The following is a 17105-nucleotide window of genomic DNA, read 5'->3' on the forward strand; positions in this document are numbered from 1 at the left end:
TATTATCCCTTTGTAGATCATCAAGCACACATTCGGGGTAATGCAATAACATGTCGAACCATGGACTTGTTTCATGATAAAAAGAGGCTTTCCGGAAACAATGGAGAGTTTTCGACTATTGAATTACTCCAGGCCATAAATACTGATGTAAATGGCATGGTTGAGTGACTTTGTTATCTGACGTGTAAACATGGTGATGCTAGTGACTTCACAAGTGGTACAGTTACGTAATGTGACGAACCCCCTGCAAAGAATATAACATGTCTGTAATCGATTTATCGATTATTCATTTTCCGGTTTATCTGACCTACTTTTTTTGCTGATTTATTCGCCGTTCACATCCATTCCAAAGAACAAGCATGACAAATGCAAAATGGTACAATTAGATTCGTAATTATTGTAAAATGAATAAGGTTTATATATATTCTATGAACATAAGACAAGCTGCTGTTTGAAAATGTATTTATATCTTTGGATAGGTGTCTTCTATACTTAATTTAACTTGGACCATGGAAAATATCAATTTATAATTAAATAACGGTAAACTTTTAATTCTCTATATTTTAAAATAAATCATAGTTAAAGGCCCACTACCATTCAAGAGTAAAACATAAAGGCTTCTTAAAAACATTAATAACACCAGAAGATACATACCGATAAGATGAGATTACAACACGAAACATATGCGAGATTTACTCCATGATTTATGATAACAGTGGAGAGTCATTTCGCTGTTTTGCTGTCTGGCGCTTTGATAGTCAACTACCGCGCGGTATTTAGGACGACGGCGGGAAACATAAGACGACCCGCATTGTGTAACAATAAACACTTTATTTATTTTAATCAAACTGTTCAGAAGGTGATGATACGTGTAGAATTAACGGTGAGCTAATAACTTTTGCGACTCTACAAAATTATCGATTTTGTTTGACATTCCCATTTTAAAAATTAAAGGCCGTTTCAGAAAGGTAGTGGGCCTTTAAGAGATAAATAGAATCTTACATTCGTAATCATGTTATATAAAATATATCAAAATCGTTGAATTATTTGCTTTTTGAATTATTTGACATGCCACTCGCCATAAGACTGGCATATGAAGTTATTCAACTTGTTCAATTAACTCATATTACATATATTCAGTAAAGTAAAATCCTCCATTATCAATATGACAACGCAATGCTTTTGGTGTATCGAAGCTGATCAATGTTGATCAATGTTGTTCAATGGTATCACAGGGAAACCTGAAATGAAATTCTACTTTTGACCTATGGGTGAACCTGCGTGTAGTGATGTGGTTGCTATTGCAACCAAAACAAACGATTAACGTATGCATAAAAAATCAAAATATCAAATACTTATAAAGATAAGCATAAAACACAAGTTCAACACAATACATTTTAGGAATCAGCATCAGAAATGATTTGGAATGCAATGTACAGAACAATGACAAAATAATGACTAACAACCCGAGCTGTACACTAGCTAGCAATTTCAAAGATTTGTAACATTAATAGAAACCGTAGGACCAGTGTTTGAATAGACACCAACAAATCATAATATATCAAATACATAATATAGCAAACGATGAGATTTATCAAATACAAGGAACGACAGACAGACCATTCAACAACCTAAAATTAGAAAACATCCGGAGCTGAATACGTTGTACATGGTGCTAAAGTGTTTGGTGTCGTAAATTATAAACATCCGAAACATTCCTGAGGTAAAATCTAAATCAGCAATTAGCAAATATCATTAAGTTTAAGTGGATATTGTTTTACTTAAGTTAACTTGCAATTGGATATTCATGATGCCTATTAGTATTAGTATGTTTGAAATTTTCTTCTATATTTATTACCACCGCATTGTGTATTGTTTTTACTCTTTACTTTGTATTATTTCGATTTTTTTTACTGCGAAAAAATGACAGATGGATAAGTTTCAATCATAACTGATCGCCATATTTTTACGAATATTGTCGAATATCCTGGAATTCTAACGAAGACATCTAAAATCAGATACGAGAAATTGCTTAAACTATAAAAACTCAATTTTGCTTGCATCAAGCTTTTTCATTGGCTTAAAAGTTTACTTTATCAGTCCATAAAAAATGGCGTCATCGTTTGTAATGTCGTTTCTGACTAAGATAGAAAAAAAGTCCCAAAATGAATTTTGAAAAGACCATCTTTATTAAATTGAATTACATAGACAATGTATAAGAACGAATTTGAATAGATGTTTTTATGTTAAAGAGGCTCCACCGCCGAATTTGAATAGATGTTTTTATGTTAAAGAGGCTCCACCGCCAGCAGAGCACAAAAAATACTCATTATTTGAAAAATAATTGGTCCTTAAACCTATATATGTATGTATAATTAACACCATTATCGACAAAGGATATATACTGTGATCAAAAACTAAACATATTACGTGACAATACCTCCATTATCGACAAAGGATATATACTGTGATCAAAAACTGAACATATTACGTGACAATACCTCCATTATCGACAAAGGATATATACTGTGATCAAAAACTGAACATATTACGTGACAATACCTCCATTATCGACAAAGGATATATACTGTGATCAAAAACTAAACATATTACGTGACAATAACACAATACCTCCATTATCGACAAAGGATATATACTGAGATCAAAAACTAAACATATTACGTGACAATAACTCCATTATCGACAAAGGATATATACTGTGTTTAAAAACTAAACATATTACGTGACAATACCTCCATTATCGACAAAGGATATACTGTGATTAAAAACTAAACATGTTACGTGACAATACCTCCATTATCGACAAAGGATATATACTGTGACCAAAAACTAAACATATTACGTGACAATACCTCCATTATCGACAAAGGATATATACTGTGATCAAAAACTAAACATATTACGTGACAATACCTCCATTATCGACAAAGGATATATACTGTGATTAAAAACTAAACATATTACGTGACAATACCTCCATCTATCGACAAAGGATATATACTGTGATTAACAAGTAAACATATTACGTGACAATACCTCCATTATCGACAAAGGATATATACTGTGATTAAAAACTAAACATATTACTTGACAATACCTCCATTATCGACAAAGGATGTATACTGTGATCAAAAACTAAACATATTACGTGACAATACCTCCATTATCGACAAAGGATATATACTGTGATTAAAAACTATAAAGTAATTAATGTGACTACAATATCAGGCATCATTACTATGAAAGCATTGGCACGTGCTTTGTCCGTTGTTTGGGGATCTATCATTTTACCTCTCCCAACGCTTTGATCTTTAATATCAATCCTGATTAAATCTTTGTTACGCACTTTAAAAAAAAACTTTTTAAAGACAAAATCAATAAATAAATGAAGGACTAATTCCATAGAGACTAATCAGTTTGCCAATTAATAGTATACTTAGTGATTAAAAAGTACTGAAATAAAACAACACTAGAGTGCGGATCCTAGAATAAATTCCCCAGACAAAAGTGAAGTATTGCACATGACGTAATAATATTTTAACGGGTATTTTAAAACCTGCTTGTTTATTGCTGGTAAATAGAATTGGGAATATGCACAATTCCATACACCACTTATATTTAGTAATTGGTGGTAAATAGAATTGGGAATATGCACAATTCCATACACCACTTATATTTAGTAATTGATGGGAAAGAAAACAAAAGAAATGGGAGTAAAGACAAGACATTGTAGATTTCACATATTAGAGATAAAAAGTATACTGCGTTAGTGTTAGGACATCAGGGTAACTTTCGTCACATAAGTAATTGTGTACTATCAAACAGACATACACACAGAGCTGGCAAATATTTACATCTACAAAAAGTTAACTAATGTAACAAACAGTACATAAACAGACATAAACTAACTAACACAAGTAAAGAAAACTAAAACATTCAGTGTAAAAAACTTACCTTGAAGCTAGAAGCTAATGGAATCCTTTTTAATGTCCAAACGCAGAAAGTTAAGCATCCGGATATATCATGAGAGAGACTTACCAGTCTATACAGTGTCTGTGTGGATGCTAAATTTATTGATTGGCGATAATTATAGAAGTAAACATTAATGCTGGTGTACTACTTAAACCTGGTTCAGGCTGATATCCATCTGTAATATATCCAATCAGCGCCTTCCCATACCTGGAGTCCCGAGAGGATGGCCGATATTTTGATTTTAATCATCCTTGCGTTAGTGATCGATGCCCAGTGACATTCTCCTGGTTCTGTCTGTGTGTGTTTGAGCGGATAATAACAGTTGAAGTTACCGATAAATAATACGGAGTATTTAGACACGTCCATGGGATTGTCTGCCTTGTGCATTCTTCAATCAGGGTTAATGCAGTCACTCAGATAGGTGGATAAAAAGGACGTCTGAAGCTTGAATATCGGTGAAGTAACGACGTGCGATGCGAAGAAGAGGCTAAATGTCCCCCGAAGATAACAATAAAAAAGAAAAAGAAACAATGATTCTTGTAGAACTGATTATTTTTGCAGATAAGTGATGTGCCCGCTGTAGAATAATTCGCGAACCAGAAGTTGTTAGACATGGCAATAGTTTTTATTTAAATTATACTTATAAGTTGCATATACAATTATGGCATTAGAACAAATAATTTTGAAAATGATAAAATTAGTATTTGATTCACTACTAACAAAATGATAGCCTCGCTAAAATCTGATAACTTAATTTCTCCTACAACTCCAACGGACCCTTCTAATAACAAACAACACAAACAAATCACTAAAGTGCAACCGGGGCGACCGACCCGTTACTGTTTTATTACACACCACTTTCTAATCAACAATTCTCGTACCTGTACAGTATATGTATACATTATTATTCAGAATTCAATAAACTGTTTATGAACAGTGTTACCTTAAAACAAATTTAAAAAGTCTCTGCTTAAATATACCCTACAAAAATGTAAATGTACACATAACGTTAATTAATTACCATGATTATATCACTTATTGACCAAACAGAAACTATTAAAATTCACCGCCACCGAAGTAGATGTTTACGGTACAGATGCCGGTCGCCTGAATGACCACGCATTGAAGCACGCACGTGTTTCCGACCACGCTCACGACGCCACCTGGCGGCCCGTGATACGATAGGAGAAATTAATTTCATTCTAATTCCGTTGTCAAACGAAAGAAATTATATTGATATCAGGTATGAACAACGATTCCAGTACATAAAATAAGTCGTTATAAGTACAAATATAATATTGGCCGCAGACGTCATCAGTCGGACAAACAATTACACCAGCCGACAGACCTCCACATCATTGTAATACACTAGTATCCGGAAAACAATGTTTTTGTCAGTGGCCTGAAAATGTTATTTCACCAGCCGCTGTGCCTTCTGTCGCTGTTATAACAATGCGTTATTGTACATACTAGATGATATCGGAGATTCAAACAATATGTTTTGATTCAAACATATTTTATTTATATGTACAATTGGATCAGGTACAAGTTATTGTATCTTGGTAATGCCTTTTCCTTCTCATGGTTAAACATTCATAATTATCCTTTGTCAGTAGGCTGGGATTGCAAGAATAGGGCCCATCCATATACGATGTAAGCTTAAGGCTATAAATGAGATATGTACCAGATTCCAGAAATGTTTAAGCTTACGGGAGATGTAAATGTTGTAATAAATACAAATTATCCGATTTGATTCTGCAATCCGGTGTGGTTCTTTTCGGGAGATCCGATTTGATTCTGCAATCCGGTGTGGTTCTTTTCGGGAGATGTAAATGTTGTAATAAATACAAATTATTCGATTTGATTCTGCAATCCGGTGTGGTTCTTTTCATCAAATAGTAAAACTATACAACATACCAGTAATTCCTATAACATCAATGCGAGACGTATAATTAGGTGCTGGCTAACTCTACCAACAGTTACCATTTATTTGATGTCTTACCCTCTTAAAAGCACAAATGAAACTTTTAAAGGTTTAATACAATTGTTGTTTAGGTACATTGAAATTCATGCGCCATGCTAAATCATTTATAAACTTTAACCAATCATTGCGAGATTTTAAAATATGACATACTGGAAAAATAACTACTACTGTACATGATATATATACTGATATATACTGTAGATCTGTATCTTCAAACGACAAAGCATTTAACGTTGAAACGTCACAAAGAAAAGACTATTTCATGGTCCAAAACAAAGCCTATGTTTATCAAAGAACAATCCAATCTACCGAGCCTTGCTGGACATAATAACATCCAACAACCCCGAAATCCATATGACAAAAGTCCAGAGAACTCTATTCCTGATACAAGTAGACTCAAAAGCCTGGATGCTGAGAAATTAGGAACGAGACTCTGACTAGCACCTTTTGATACAGATATAAAACTCTAGAAGGAAACGTTAGCTGCTCGCTCAGAGAAACAAATGGATGAAAGCAAGAAACCAGAAAGTAAATTTGAAAGTTGCGTAGACGTCTCTTTAGCAGGCATCTCATGGCAATGCGATTAGTAAATAGAGTCTTTAGGTACATGTATATACTGAAAGGAAACAAGACTATCCACAGATAAACGCATTTTTGTTTTAATATATATTTAATTATAGATGTCTTGGTAGTATTCTATAAAGTCAAGGCTTGCAACTCGGTCACGTACCCTACTGTACCACACTTCACTTGAAGCAATTAGCACATTTATTCCATCTAACTTGTTATAAATTATACACGACCGTATTTCGGAAATGTTTATTTTTGATATAACTTATCATTCAAAGTCAACACTTATACTAAAGTGGAGAAATCCGATAAAACATCGTCAAATTCTGATGATTTAAAACCCCATTACGCTTCAAATTTTGCTATTATTGTTACAAGATTATGTCAGAAAAAATATCCGTCTATTCTGTGAACAGACAGTACGATCAGAAACATATATCAGAAAATATACCTTACATAGCTGTTAATATATATTGTTTTGAGGACAGGCGCAATGTTTCATAAATGCACAATACAGTATCGATCACATACAAAAATTAATGTAGTTGTGTAACGTTACGTGTTTTTTTTATATTATACGTTAAATAAAACGTAAACATTTCCGAAATGCGGTTGTGTAGAAGTGGAGTGCCGTAGGTCACGTGACAAAATTGCCAAACCTATTTTATATTATTATATTTTATATATATATATTATATTATAAAGGGATGTTTACCAGATTACAGCATAACCATCAAAGCCTAAATTCCATAAACATCAATTCCTCAACTGTTAAAAGTCCGGTGACCTTTTACAATTTATATATCACTCCCCATAGGAAATAATTAATTACAGATCATAGGAGTTATGGTTAAGCCTCAAACACCCTTAGTCCATCCTCGATACTCCACATGGGTTTACTTTCACTGTCGTTATACCACCCCTGGAGGTATAGTAAAAAACTATTTTTTATACCCCTATACAACAGTTTCTATATAAATGAACTGTTCCCTCGACTGTTAAAGTCGACTGTTAAAATGTGCTATTGGACCAGAGGAATCATAGACATCTCGGCACTTGGAGACCTCGGCACTTGGTAATCTCGGCACTTTTATTTTCGGCATTTGGAATGTTCGGCACTTTTCCCAAGTGCCGAGGTCTCCAAGTGCCGAGATGTCCTGATACCGGACCAGAGGACGTCACAATGGGGTATAACTAAACAGTTATCGACTGGGTTTTCGGGCAACAGATGATTTGTTGGACCCTTACACAAACTGTTTCTACGGGTTCAACAGATCATCTGAACATTTCCCTCAACCCCAGCAAACAACTGTTCACTGTCACTTCTTCAGAAGATTACATGCGTTATTAACTAATTTATGTACATCAAAGGGCAAAGTGTTGCTACCACATACTTCATGGTGGAAATAACGAGTCACCTGTCACGTCGAAGGTGTCCTCAGTAATGGAACTTCAGAAATTCTTTCTTGCAGGGAATTTGAAGTTAAAATACTTCAGTTCATGTGAGCCCTGATATTTTGGAATGATCTGAGAGGGCATCAAACTGGCGATCAAGAGGGAACTGACCATATCTTACATGTATCCATTCCATGTTGAAGTAGGGATAACATGAACGAGAGTCGCTTAAACCTGTCCCGCCTCTTCACTCCATATATGGACCGTTAGAGCAGGGGCGGATTCAGGTTTTGAGGTTAGAGGGGGCGTGTGACCAAGCTAATCAGGCGAGGGGTCTGGGGGCCGCCCCCCCCCCCGAAGCTCTAGAATAAATGGTGCAAAATCCTGCATTCTGAGGATTTCATGAACACATTTTCCAGAAAATAATTGAAGCCATTTAATGATGTTTATTTATGGTTTTCGTGTCAAGTGTCATATTTTTTATTTGAAGTTTTGATTTAAATTTTTACTTACAGAATTGCAATATCAAAATCTTAATATTTATATGGACATAAAGCGATGAAGGGTGGGGGTCTGGGGGCCGCCTAGGCCCCCAGAAGCCCTCGAATAAATGCTAATAAATCCTGCTTTCTGAGGACTTCATGTACACTTTTTCCAAAAAATATTTGAAGCCATGTAAAAATGTTCGTTTATTATTTTTGACGTCTAATGTCATATTTTGAATATAAAGTTACAGAATTGCACTGCCTAAAATCTAAATATTTATAGAGGCACGAAGCAAAGAAAAGGATGGGGGTCTGGGGGCCGCCTAGAACGAATATACGTACCCGGCCTACTATGCATTTACATATTATTTTTGTCCAAAACAAACATAAATACCATGCTTACTATCTACCGTACCGCTCATAAAACGTCAAAATCACATTTTGTGAACTTGCCGTATAAATTCCCTTCTGAAAGACCTTCATATGTGTATGTATAATGTAAACAAATAATGCCTCGATGAGAATTTGATATTTTATGTGGTTCGTTTTTATTGCCTAGTAGGTAAGCTATATCAAACAAGTACGATAAAATGTAAAACAAACGTTTTATAATGGTTTACATAATCATCACTTTGCTCCATTTGCAGTAATAAGGAACAATTGTAGCTCTAAAGAAGACACCATTTTCAGTCTAAAATACTTTTGAGCTACAATATTGCAGCTAGGGGTCGCCTATTGAAGGTTTTTATAGGACTAATAAAAATGTATGTGAACTTTTTTAACGATATAAGCTTTTACTTTTATACATTATTTGTCGGATTAGATAATTTATTTTCACTAACATACACAATCTTCATAATTCGTGTATTGGACAATGACAGAAAAGTAGGCTAGTGGTCTGTCTATGGCCAGACGCTGCCTGGAATTATTACTATCATCCTGTTTTCTAATAGGGAGCCTTTTGTCATGTGCATTAATTTTTTAACATCGTTTGTCCCATCTTATAACATTATCGGTAAGATATGTTTTTGTTGAAACAAAAAAGGAAGGCATCTGGCCATGGTGTGCACCCAGACCCCTAGAAGCTCTCATTTTCTGTCGCATTTGGTTCTCCATTTGGTTTGATTTTCCACTTTTTTCTTTACACACATTTTCTTAGGACAAATAAAAAGCTTCTAGAAGCATTCGACGTCAGTAGTAATCTTGTAACTGGCGTTTTGAAAGTACGCACACATTTGTGAATTGATAGTCGGATTTAATACAGGACTTTAATGCTGAATCAAAAATGTGTAATATGTCATTTACAACCTGGAGAACGAAGGGCATGGCATATAGTCAACCAGCGAAGACTCATGGCCAGCTACAATTCCTTATACCCACCCCTCCCCCTTTTCTTTTATTTGCTAAGGATATCGAGATATAACCTGTCAATATTGAATATTAATGACAATAAATTATCTAATATATTGGGATTTTATCGTTTTTTTTTTTTTTAGGAAAAGTAAATACTTGAAGGGATTTACATTGTACCTTTTAAGCGATGGAGATAAAATCTTATGTTCATGCATGTATGTACCACAAAGTCGAATACATTTAGATTTTAAAATGATAACATCCAACGGTAAAGGTAGGAAATGGAGATTTCTGTCTAATTCTCACTCTTTATCTAATTCCTTATTTTTTCCCCTTTCCTTTCTCCCTCTATTTTTTCTTTCTTCCTTCTTTTCCTTCCCTCCCCTCTTTCTTTTCCCCTCTTTTTCCCTTTTCTTTTTTTTTCTCTCTCCTATTTTAGGGGGGGGGGGGCGTACGCCGGGTCCGCCCCCCGCCCCTTGGATCCGCGCCTGTAGAGTATGTGATCATGCTCATTATGGACGGTCTCCACTACGAATATGTACTTTGTATTGTGTTACGTGTAGTGCTTTTGTGTTTATGAGTTTATATATGACACTGCCTACCGGATTCACACCATCGACACACTGCTGTGTGTAACTCAAAATAATAATAAATTGATTGTCTTGCTAATACATATAAATAAGGATAGAGAGTGAATAAAAAAATAAATAGAAAATTCGGCTCCGTTATTGCCATAAATTGAACTTTTTAACACTTCATAATTGCAGAGATTTATATAATCATATTCAAATCTCTGATAGTTGTTACTGAAACATTCAGTCATATTATAGTCTTTCGTGGTATTATTGAGAAGCTGAATAGGACTAGATCCACCTTAATTATTTTGTTTTAATCAAATGTTTCTGACAAAAGCAGGTGATTTCTCAATCCCCAATCGCGAGTCACAGTCATCATCATATTTATTGGATAACTATCATGTGATATCAATGTCGTGTTAGGGAGCGGCCGAAGATTTAACTTTTTACAAAAAGTCTCCATCTCTCCAATTTAAAATCAAATAGCCCATAATTGCGAAAATAAAAATACACTGACTCAGCATTTAGACGAAAGTGAGATAAGTTACAATAATGTCTGAAAAATCTAGATGATTATATCAAAACGTAAAGTAAATATTTGAATTACAATAATACAAATAATGAATGTTCCCTGCCGGATATGACGTCACTTCTTATTAATCTTTCTCTGTTTACTTCCTGACATAAGAGAGACACTAGTTTCGTTTCAGGTTTTCACCAAAAAAGCAGCAAAATGAACCGACTTTTTGGAAAAGGAAAAGACAAAGCTCCCCCACCAAACTTGACTGACTGTGTGGCGAACGTGAGTAGCATCAATAACAATGATAATGTCACCTGAGCGAAGTGATCCGTTTGCAAGAACGGGCACAGGGGCCCGTAACTACTGTTTATATTAGGCCTATAATATATATTTTCAGTCACTGGGTACGTTATATCCCACATAACGTACCCAGTGACTGAAAATATATATTATAATGTAAACAGTAGTTACGGGCCCTTGTGAACGGGTGAACAGGTGAACAGTGGAGAATAGGCCAAAATTAAAATATAAAACACGAATTGTAGCACTAGTGTTGTTTGACATGCTCATTTCTAAATAGATAACCAGTTTGTTGTTTACACTTATTCTGTGGTAAATAAAATAGTTTAACTCGGTAGGCGTATCGTTTTTGTAATCACGTTATTTTTCATTTTTATTTATTTTATCTTGAGCCAGATCTTTAGAACTGGAGCATTTTTCTGGATATTGTATCATATTTTATGCAAAACACGATCATGTTAAATCAAACTCAATTTATTATAATTCTCTTTATGTTCAGTCATAAGGTACATACATTTACATATAACCATCAACTGCAGCTTCATACACAATGTACCTGTATTTACATGGTCATTTTAGCATACGTGTGTATATGAAACAGATGGATAGTGGTAAAGATGACACCTTCACTTCATAGATAACTAGTGTTGGGAATCGGTTGTAAAATGGTAATCGATCATCGGTTTAGGACAATTTACTAATTATCGATTTTATAATCGGATACTATTTATAGAAAGCTCTCCTATATTTATATATTTCACCTTTTAGCTTTTCTGAAGAATTTTAAAAAGATATCCACTGAACGAACAGTCATGAAGAAGTATTTTTTTTAATTCAAATTCTTGAGTATCTATGATGTTTAAAATATTTTGATATGTGATTTTGCCCTCATATATATCATAATAAAGGTTCAGAACAGTATGAGATAACCATGAGTTATCTCCCATTTTAATAATCGATTATTACCTTTCATAATCGATAGTCTTTGGAAAAATCATAATCGATCGATCATTAAAATCGAGAATCGGTCCAACACAAGATATACAGTTTACAGTATGTATATATATATGGTGCTAATATTTTATCAAGTAGCAGGTGTAATAAGTGTTTGTTTAATTTTTCCACAGATTGACAGTCGAGGGGAATCAATTGACAAAAAGGTAGCCAGACTTGATGCAGAACTGAACAAATATAGGAATCAGATGAAGAAGATGAGAGATGGACCATCAAAGGTATACTGTGAATGCTAATGAAATTATATGTTTTGTTTATTATTCCTCATTAAATTTTCATTTTAAATATTCCATCAATTATGAGGAATGCTGGAATATACAAATAATGTGCCGTTTAATCAGAGATATACATAGTATACTCTCTAAATCTCTGGTTTTATGTAAACCATTGCATAATTAAAACAGTGTACCAACTTACCAAGAGTATATACATTATATTATTTAAGCATTGATGTCACTATTTTGTGATTTTATCGAGTTATGAAAAACAAATTGTATGCAAACTTTTGTTATAATCCGCTACGCGGAGTCAAATAGTTTGCAAAAAAAAAATCTTCAAACCCCGATCAAATTAAAAAATGGTGACATCAATGCTTACAATTAATTTCATAATCTATTTGGAAAAAAAATAAAGCATGTTTAAATGTACCATTCTAGTGATTTTTCAAGGGATTCTTTTTCCGAATCAATATGCAACCTCAATGTCTCTATTGTGACATCACAATTAAGTTTGGGTTTGCTGCCATTCTCAGATGAGTTTTTTTTCATTGTGGTATGCAAAAAAAGTATTCGCCAATCAGAAAGCCAGATTAAGTACGAAAACAAAGAAAAATTAATTATGAATTTCATTAGCGGTATAGAAATTACAATTAGGTTAAAGACATGTGTAATGGAAGCTAGTATCTGAATATTTTGAAATTATTTTTACAGAATATGGTTAAACAGAAGGCAATGCGAGTGTTAAAACAAAAGAAGATGTAAGTATATATGGGGTAGTCATGTTTCTCTGATCATAGTTATCTTTTCTCTTCTTCCTAACTGACTTTATCTTTCCTAATGCCTCCCTTGGCACCACCTCACTTTTGGCCTTGAGTTGAGCGTTCGCCCCTATGAGAAAGGCTCTGAGTTCTGTCTCCTGGCTGAGACACACCAAAGTCTATGAAAGTGGTAGTTTCTGCTCCTGCTTAGCGCTCAGCCTACAGGGAGTGGTACGACTGGTTCGCCTGTTGTCAGTATAATGTGACCGGGTGGGGTGTGTTGCTTGGTGTCTTCGGCGGCATGCTTCAGTGATATAGCACTATAAAAAGGGCAACAGTTCCACTATACAAGAAGACACAACACGAATATACCGCAGTCTCCCAAAACAAGCACCTCGCACAACATACAAGTAACACACCGCATACATGGGAGGCTGTCCTTACATGACCCTGGCTGTTAATAGGACGTTTATTAATCAAACAAACAAACTGATCATAGTGTATTTATTTTTTTACACACCAATTAAAGATGCTCCACCGCTGACAAATGGTATTTTTTCACTATCAAAAACATGACCAAACGATTAAGTATTTTTCTACAGTTACAAAAGTTACTTACTTTACACCATTACCACCATTGAAAAGTTTGAGCTTCTAAGTTTACTTTATGTTAAAAATATAAAGAAATAATTAATTGCATCCTGAAAAAAATCTGTGTCACTATATCCTATATGCAATGAAATACTGATTTCGCATGCACCAAAGGCAAAATAAATTATTTTATTATAGTTTTTGTGTTAATTAGACATATTTATTTACGATTAAACACCTATTATTGTTTAAATGATGAATGTCATTTATGCTCTGTCGGCGGTGGACCATCTTTAAGACACCAAAGGGTTCTCACTAAGTTTTTTAATAGGTGGTTGAAAATTAATAATAGTTGGTTGGGGGCAACAGGCCCCTGTGGTGGCCAATACTTATTTCTGACAAAAATAGCCGGTTGTAAACAAAGAAATAGACGGCTGTTTTTATTGGCAACCAGCTTTTAACGAGAACCCTGCAACATAAGAATGTATATATGTCTTCACAGGATAAGAAAATTCTATGCAACATCCAGATCCTATATTAATTTAAAGGAAATGATGGCTTTATTGAACTTAGAGAACCTCCTATATATAGCCTTAATTATCTTTTTCTACATTAATGTAACAAGAAACATTTTATAAGTTTTATTATCTTTTCTCAGGTATGAAAATCAAAGAGATAATTTAATGCAACAGAGTTTCAACATTGAACAACAAAATTATGCTATACAGTCACTAAAGGATACCAAAACAACAGTAAGTACATGTACCTACATTTGTAGTACATCAGCTCAATCAGAGCTTTACATTGGTGGGTTGACCACATTATGGGAGTTGTATGAAGAGGAAAATAACCCTTATACTATTTTCATTTTAGCTACACACATTTACTGTATAAATGATTCACAAATATCCAAGGTGGGTTAACCTCACAACTTTGGCATGTCCTAAAATATGACACACACAGGTATTATGACATATAACAAACCAGTTAAGTGTATCAGACACCTGAATGCTAATAAAAAGTAATGTTTAGGAGTTGTTGATAGAAATACACTTTATAAATTTATTTTGTTAATAACTCAGTTATAATGTTGTTACTTTGAATATTATATGTATAGGTGGATGCTATGAAGGTGGGAGTGAAACAGTTTAAGAAGGAGTACAAACATGTCAACATTGACAAGATAGAGGTGAGTAAATCCAAATAGATATCTTCTATATAAAATTGTTAAATAACGTTTATACTTTAATTATAAAAACGTTCTGTAATGTTATCATTTTTGTGAGATTTGCTGTAATTTTTATGTTGTTTTTAATCAGTAGTCCCTGTCAGACAGTGCATGTCAGAAAATGAAATAGATATTTATATTGTGTAATAATCTATAGGGGAACACTAACGTGACATGTGTTTCTTTGTATAGGATTTACAAGATGAGTTAGAAGACCTTACAGAACAGTCCAATGAGATACAAGAGATCATGGGGCGGAGTTACGGCATGCCAGAGATGGACGATGACGAGTTAGAGGCAGAGTTAGATGCCCTTGGAGATGAGATCGGACTTGATGAAGACACTTCGTATCTTGACGATGCAGTGGCTGCTCCATCAATACCTACTGCTGAGCCTGGAGCTGACAGTTCTCGGGTACGACGGACAAAGAATTCCTTTATATCTCATCATAGTCAACACAATTACAGTATCATTGGCGGAATACTTTAATATGTACTGTTACCTCATACTTTTTATTTTTGATAAATTGAGTAATGTTTCACCTTTAGTAATGATTTGTTTTGATATTATTGAATATTTGGGTGTTTTATGACGTGCTGGTTGATGAGTTTTGATATCATTGTTTATTTTGTGTGTTTTAGGATGTGCCGGTTGATGAGTTCGGATTACCACAGATCCCACAAACAGCAAAATAATGAAGTGAAGACATTATAACAAATGTGATTGTGAATATGAATATGTTTGAACAAAGCATAAGGACAAACATGTGAAACATTGACTTGGCACAGTGTGATAGGGAGGACATTAGTGTGATGGAGGGGAGACAACTCCCAGGATTCATTTCCAGAAAGATAATCTCTTGTTTTAAATTAGATTAAATTGGCTTTACCATTATTTAGTTTACTGAGGTACAAATTGTGCAGAAGTTGACTAAGAATAGTTTTGGATATTCACATGACCTTCATTGACTTGTGGAACATGATCTTGTTTTTCAAAAGTCTACACATAATGGTTGTGTGTAGCTGCAACGGAAGGATTTCAAAAATTCTGTAAATATTCATGATATTGGTATGTTTAAAAGTAAAACATTATCGTAAAATATGACAGCATCAGTACTTTAATAGTGGCTTTGAGCAATTGGAAAAAGAAGACTCTACATCAAGCAAATTTCTCTTTGCACGTGTATTTTTTATTTCATAAATGGAGAAGAAGTAATAAGATTGAGAATACAAATACCAGAAATTAAAAGCTACAGTATGTAATACATGTACCTGATATTAGTTTTTTTTTTCTTCTGATATTAGATCATCACATTAGATAAAATAAAAAGAACATAGTGACTTTACATGGACAGTAGTTTAATTATAATGGAAAGGTTTGGATGTTTTAACAGCTATCTATTGTGCCCATCTCCTCATAATAACTTCATTCAGCAGATTTTTGTTGAGGATTTATTTTACAATATGTGACTGACACTTTTATATTGGATACATGTACATGGGTCACAAGTTGACTTCTGCCCCCAAAAAGCAGATCACTCTTTTTCACACGTTTTTTTTTACCTTTGACCCTTGATCTCTGTCAAAATATCTGTGCTCCACGAGTCGTTCTTTTATGCTACTTATTATTAGGTCTTCAAACTTTGCTCATAGATTATCCTGACAGAGTACTTTTTGTAGTGTACCTAATAGTTTACTATAGTCACTGTGACATTTCACATTGATGCAGTAGTTGTACTTCATAAGGGGTTTACTTGTTCAGAAAAAATCCTTAGATATTATTTTTGCTTTTTTTTTAGTGCATATGCATGATAAAGGACAGTACTGATGAGTTAGATTGCCTTGTTAGTCAGTCTATACACATAAGAATAATTAATTGTTAGTTTTCTTATCAGGTAATATCTAATACATTATACAAACATCACAAAACATTGTTATTATTTACTTTATTTATTGATGGTTTTGCTCCATCAGTAGTAATTACTGAGGTTAAGTGTTGATTACTTGATCATAATATAATGTAATATTAAAATTCATTTATACTGAAAATTCATTACTTTCTTGTGTTTTTTCTTATAAACTAATTTTATTGCAACGTGATTGCTAGGTACAATATCTACGG

At 33.9% G+C, this 17105-nt stretch overlaps 1 protein-coding gene across 1 annotated transcript; it reads left to right on the top strand.

Moving 5' to 3' along the window:
• The first annotated feature begins 10998 nt into the window (after nucleotides 1-10998).
• On the top strand, nucleotides 10999-16254 carry LOC138320567 (charged multivesicular body protein 5-like). Its single transcript, XM_069263623.1, has 7 exons — nucleotides 10999-11157; nucleotides 12303-12407; nucleotides 13119-13165; nucleotides 14415-14508; nucleotides 14874-14945; nucleotides 15177-15398; nucleotides 15626-16254. The coding sequence occupies exons 1-7, from the start codon at nucleotides 11089-11091 to the stop codon at nucleotides 15677-15679; spliced, it is 663 nt and encodes a 220-aa protein (XP_069119724.1). The 5' UTR covers nucleotides 10999-11088; the 3' UTR covers nucleotides 15680-16254.
• The last annotated feature ends 851 nt before the right edge of the window (nucleotides 16255-17105 follow it).

Source organism: Argopecten irradians, chromosome 4 (assembly GCF_041381155.1).
Source record: "Argopecten irradians isolate NY chromosome 4, Ai_NY, whole genome shotgun sequence".
NCBI classification, from domain to species: Eukaryota; Metazoa; Mollusca; class Bivalvia; order Pectinida; family Pectinidae; genus Argopecten; species Argopecten irradians.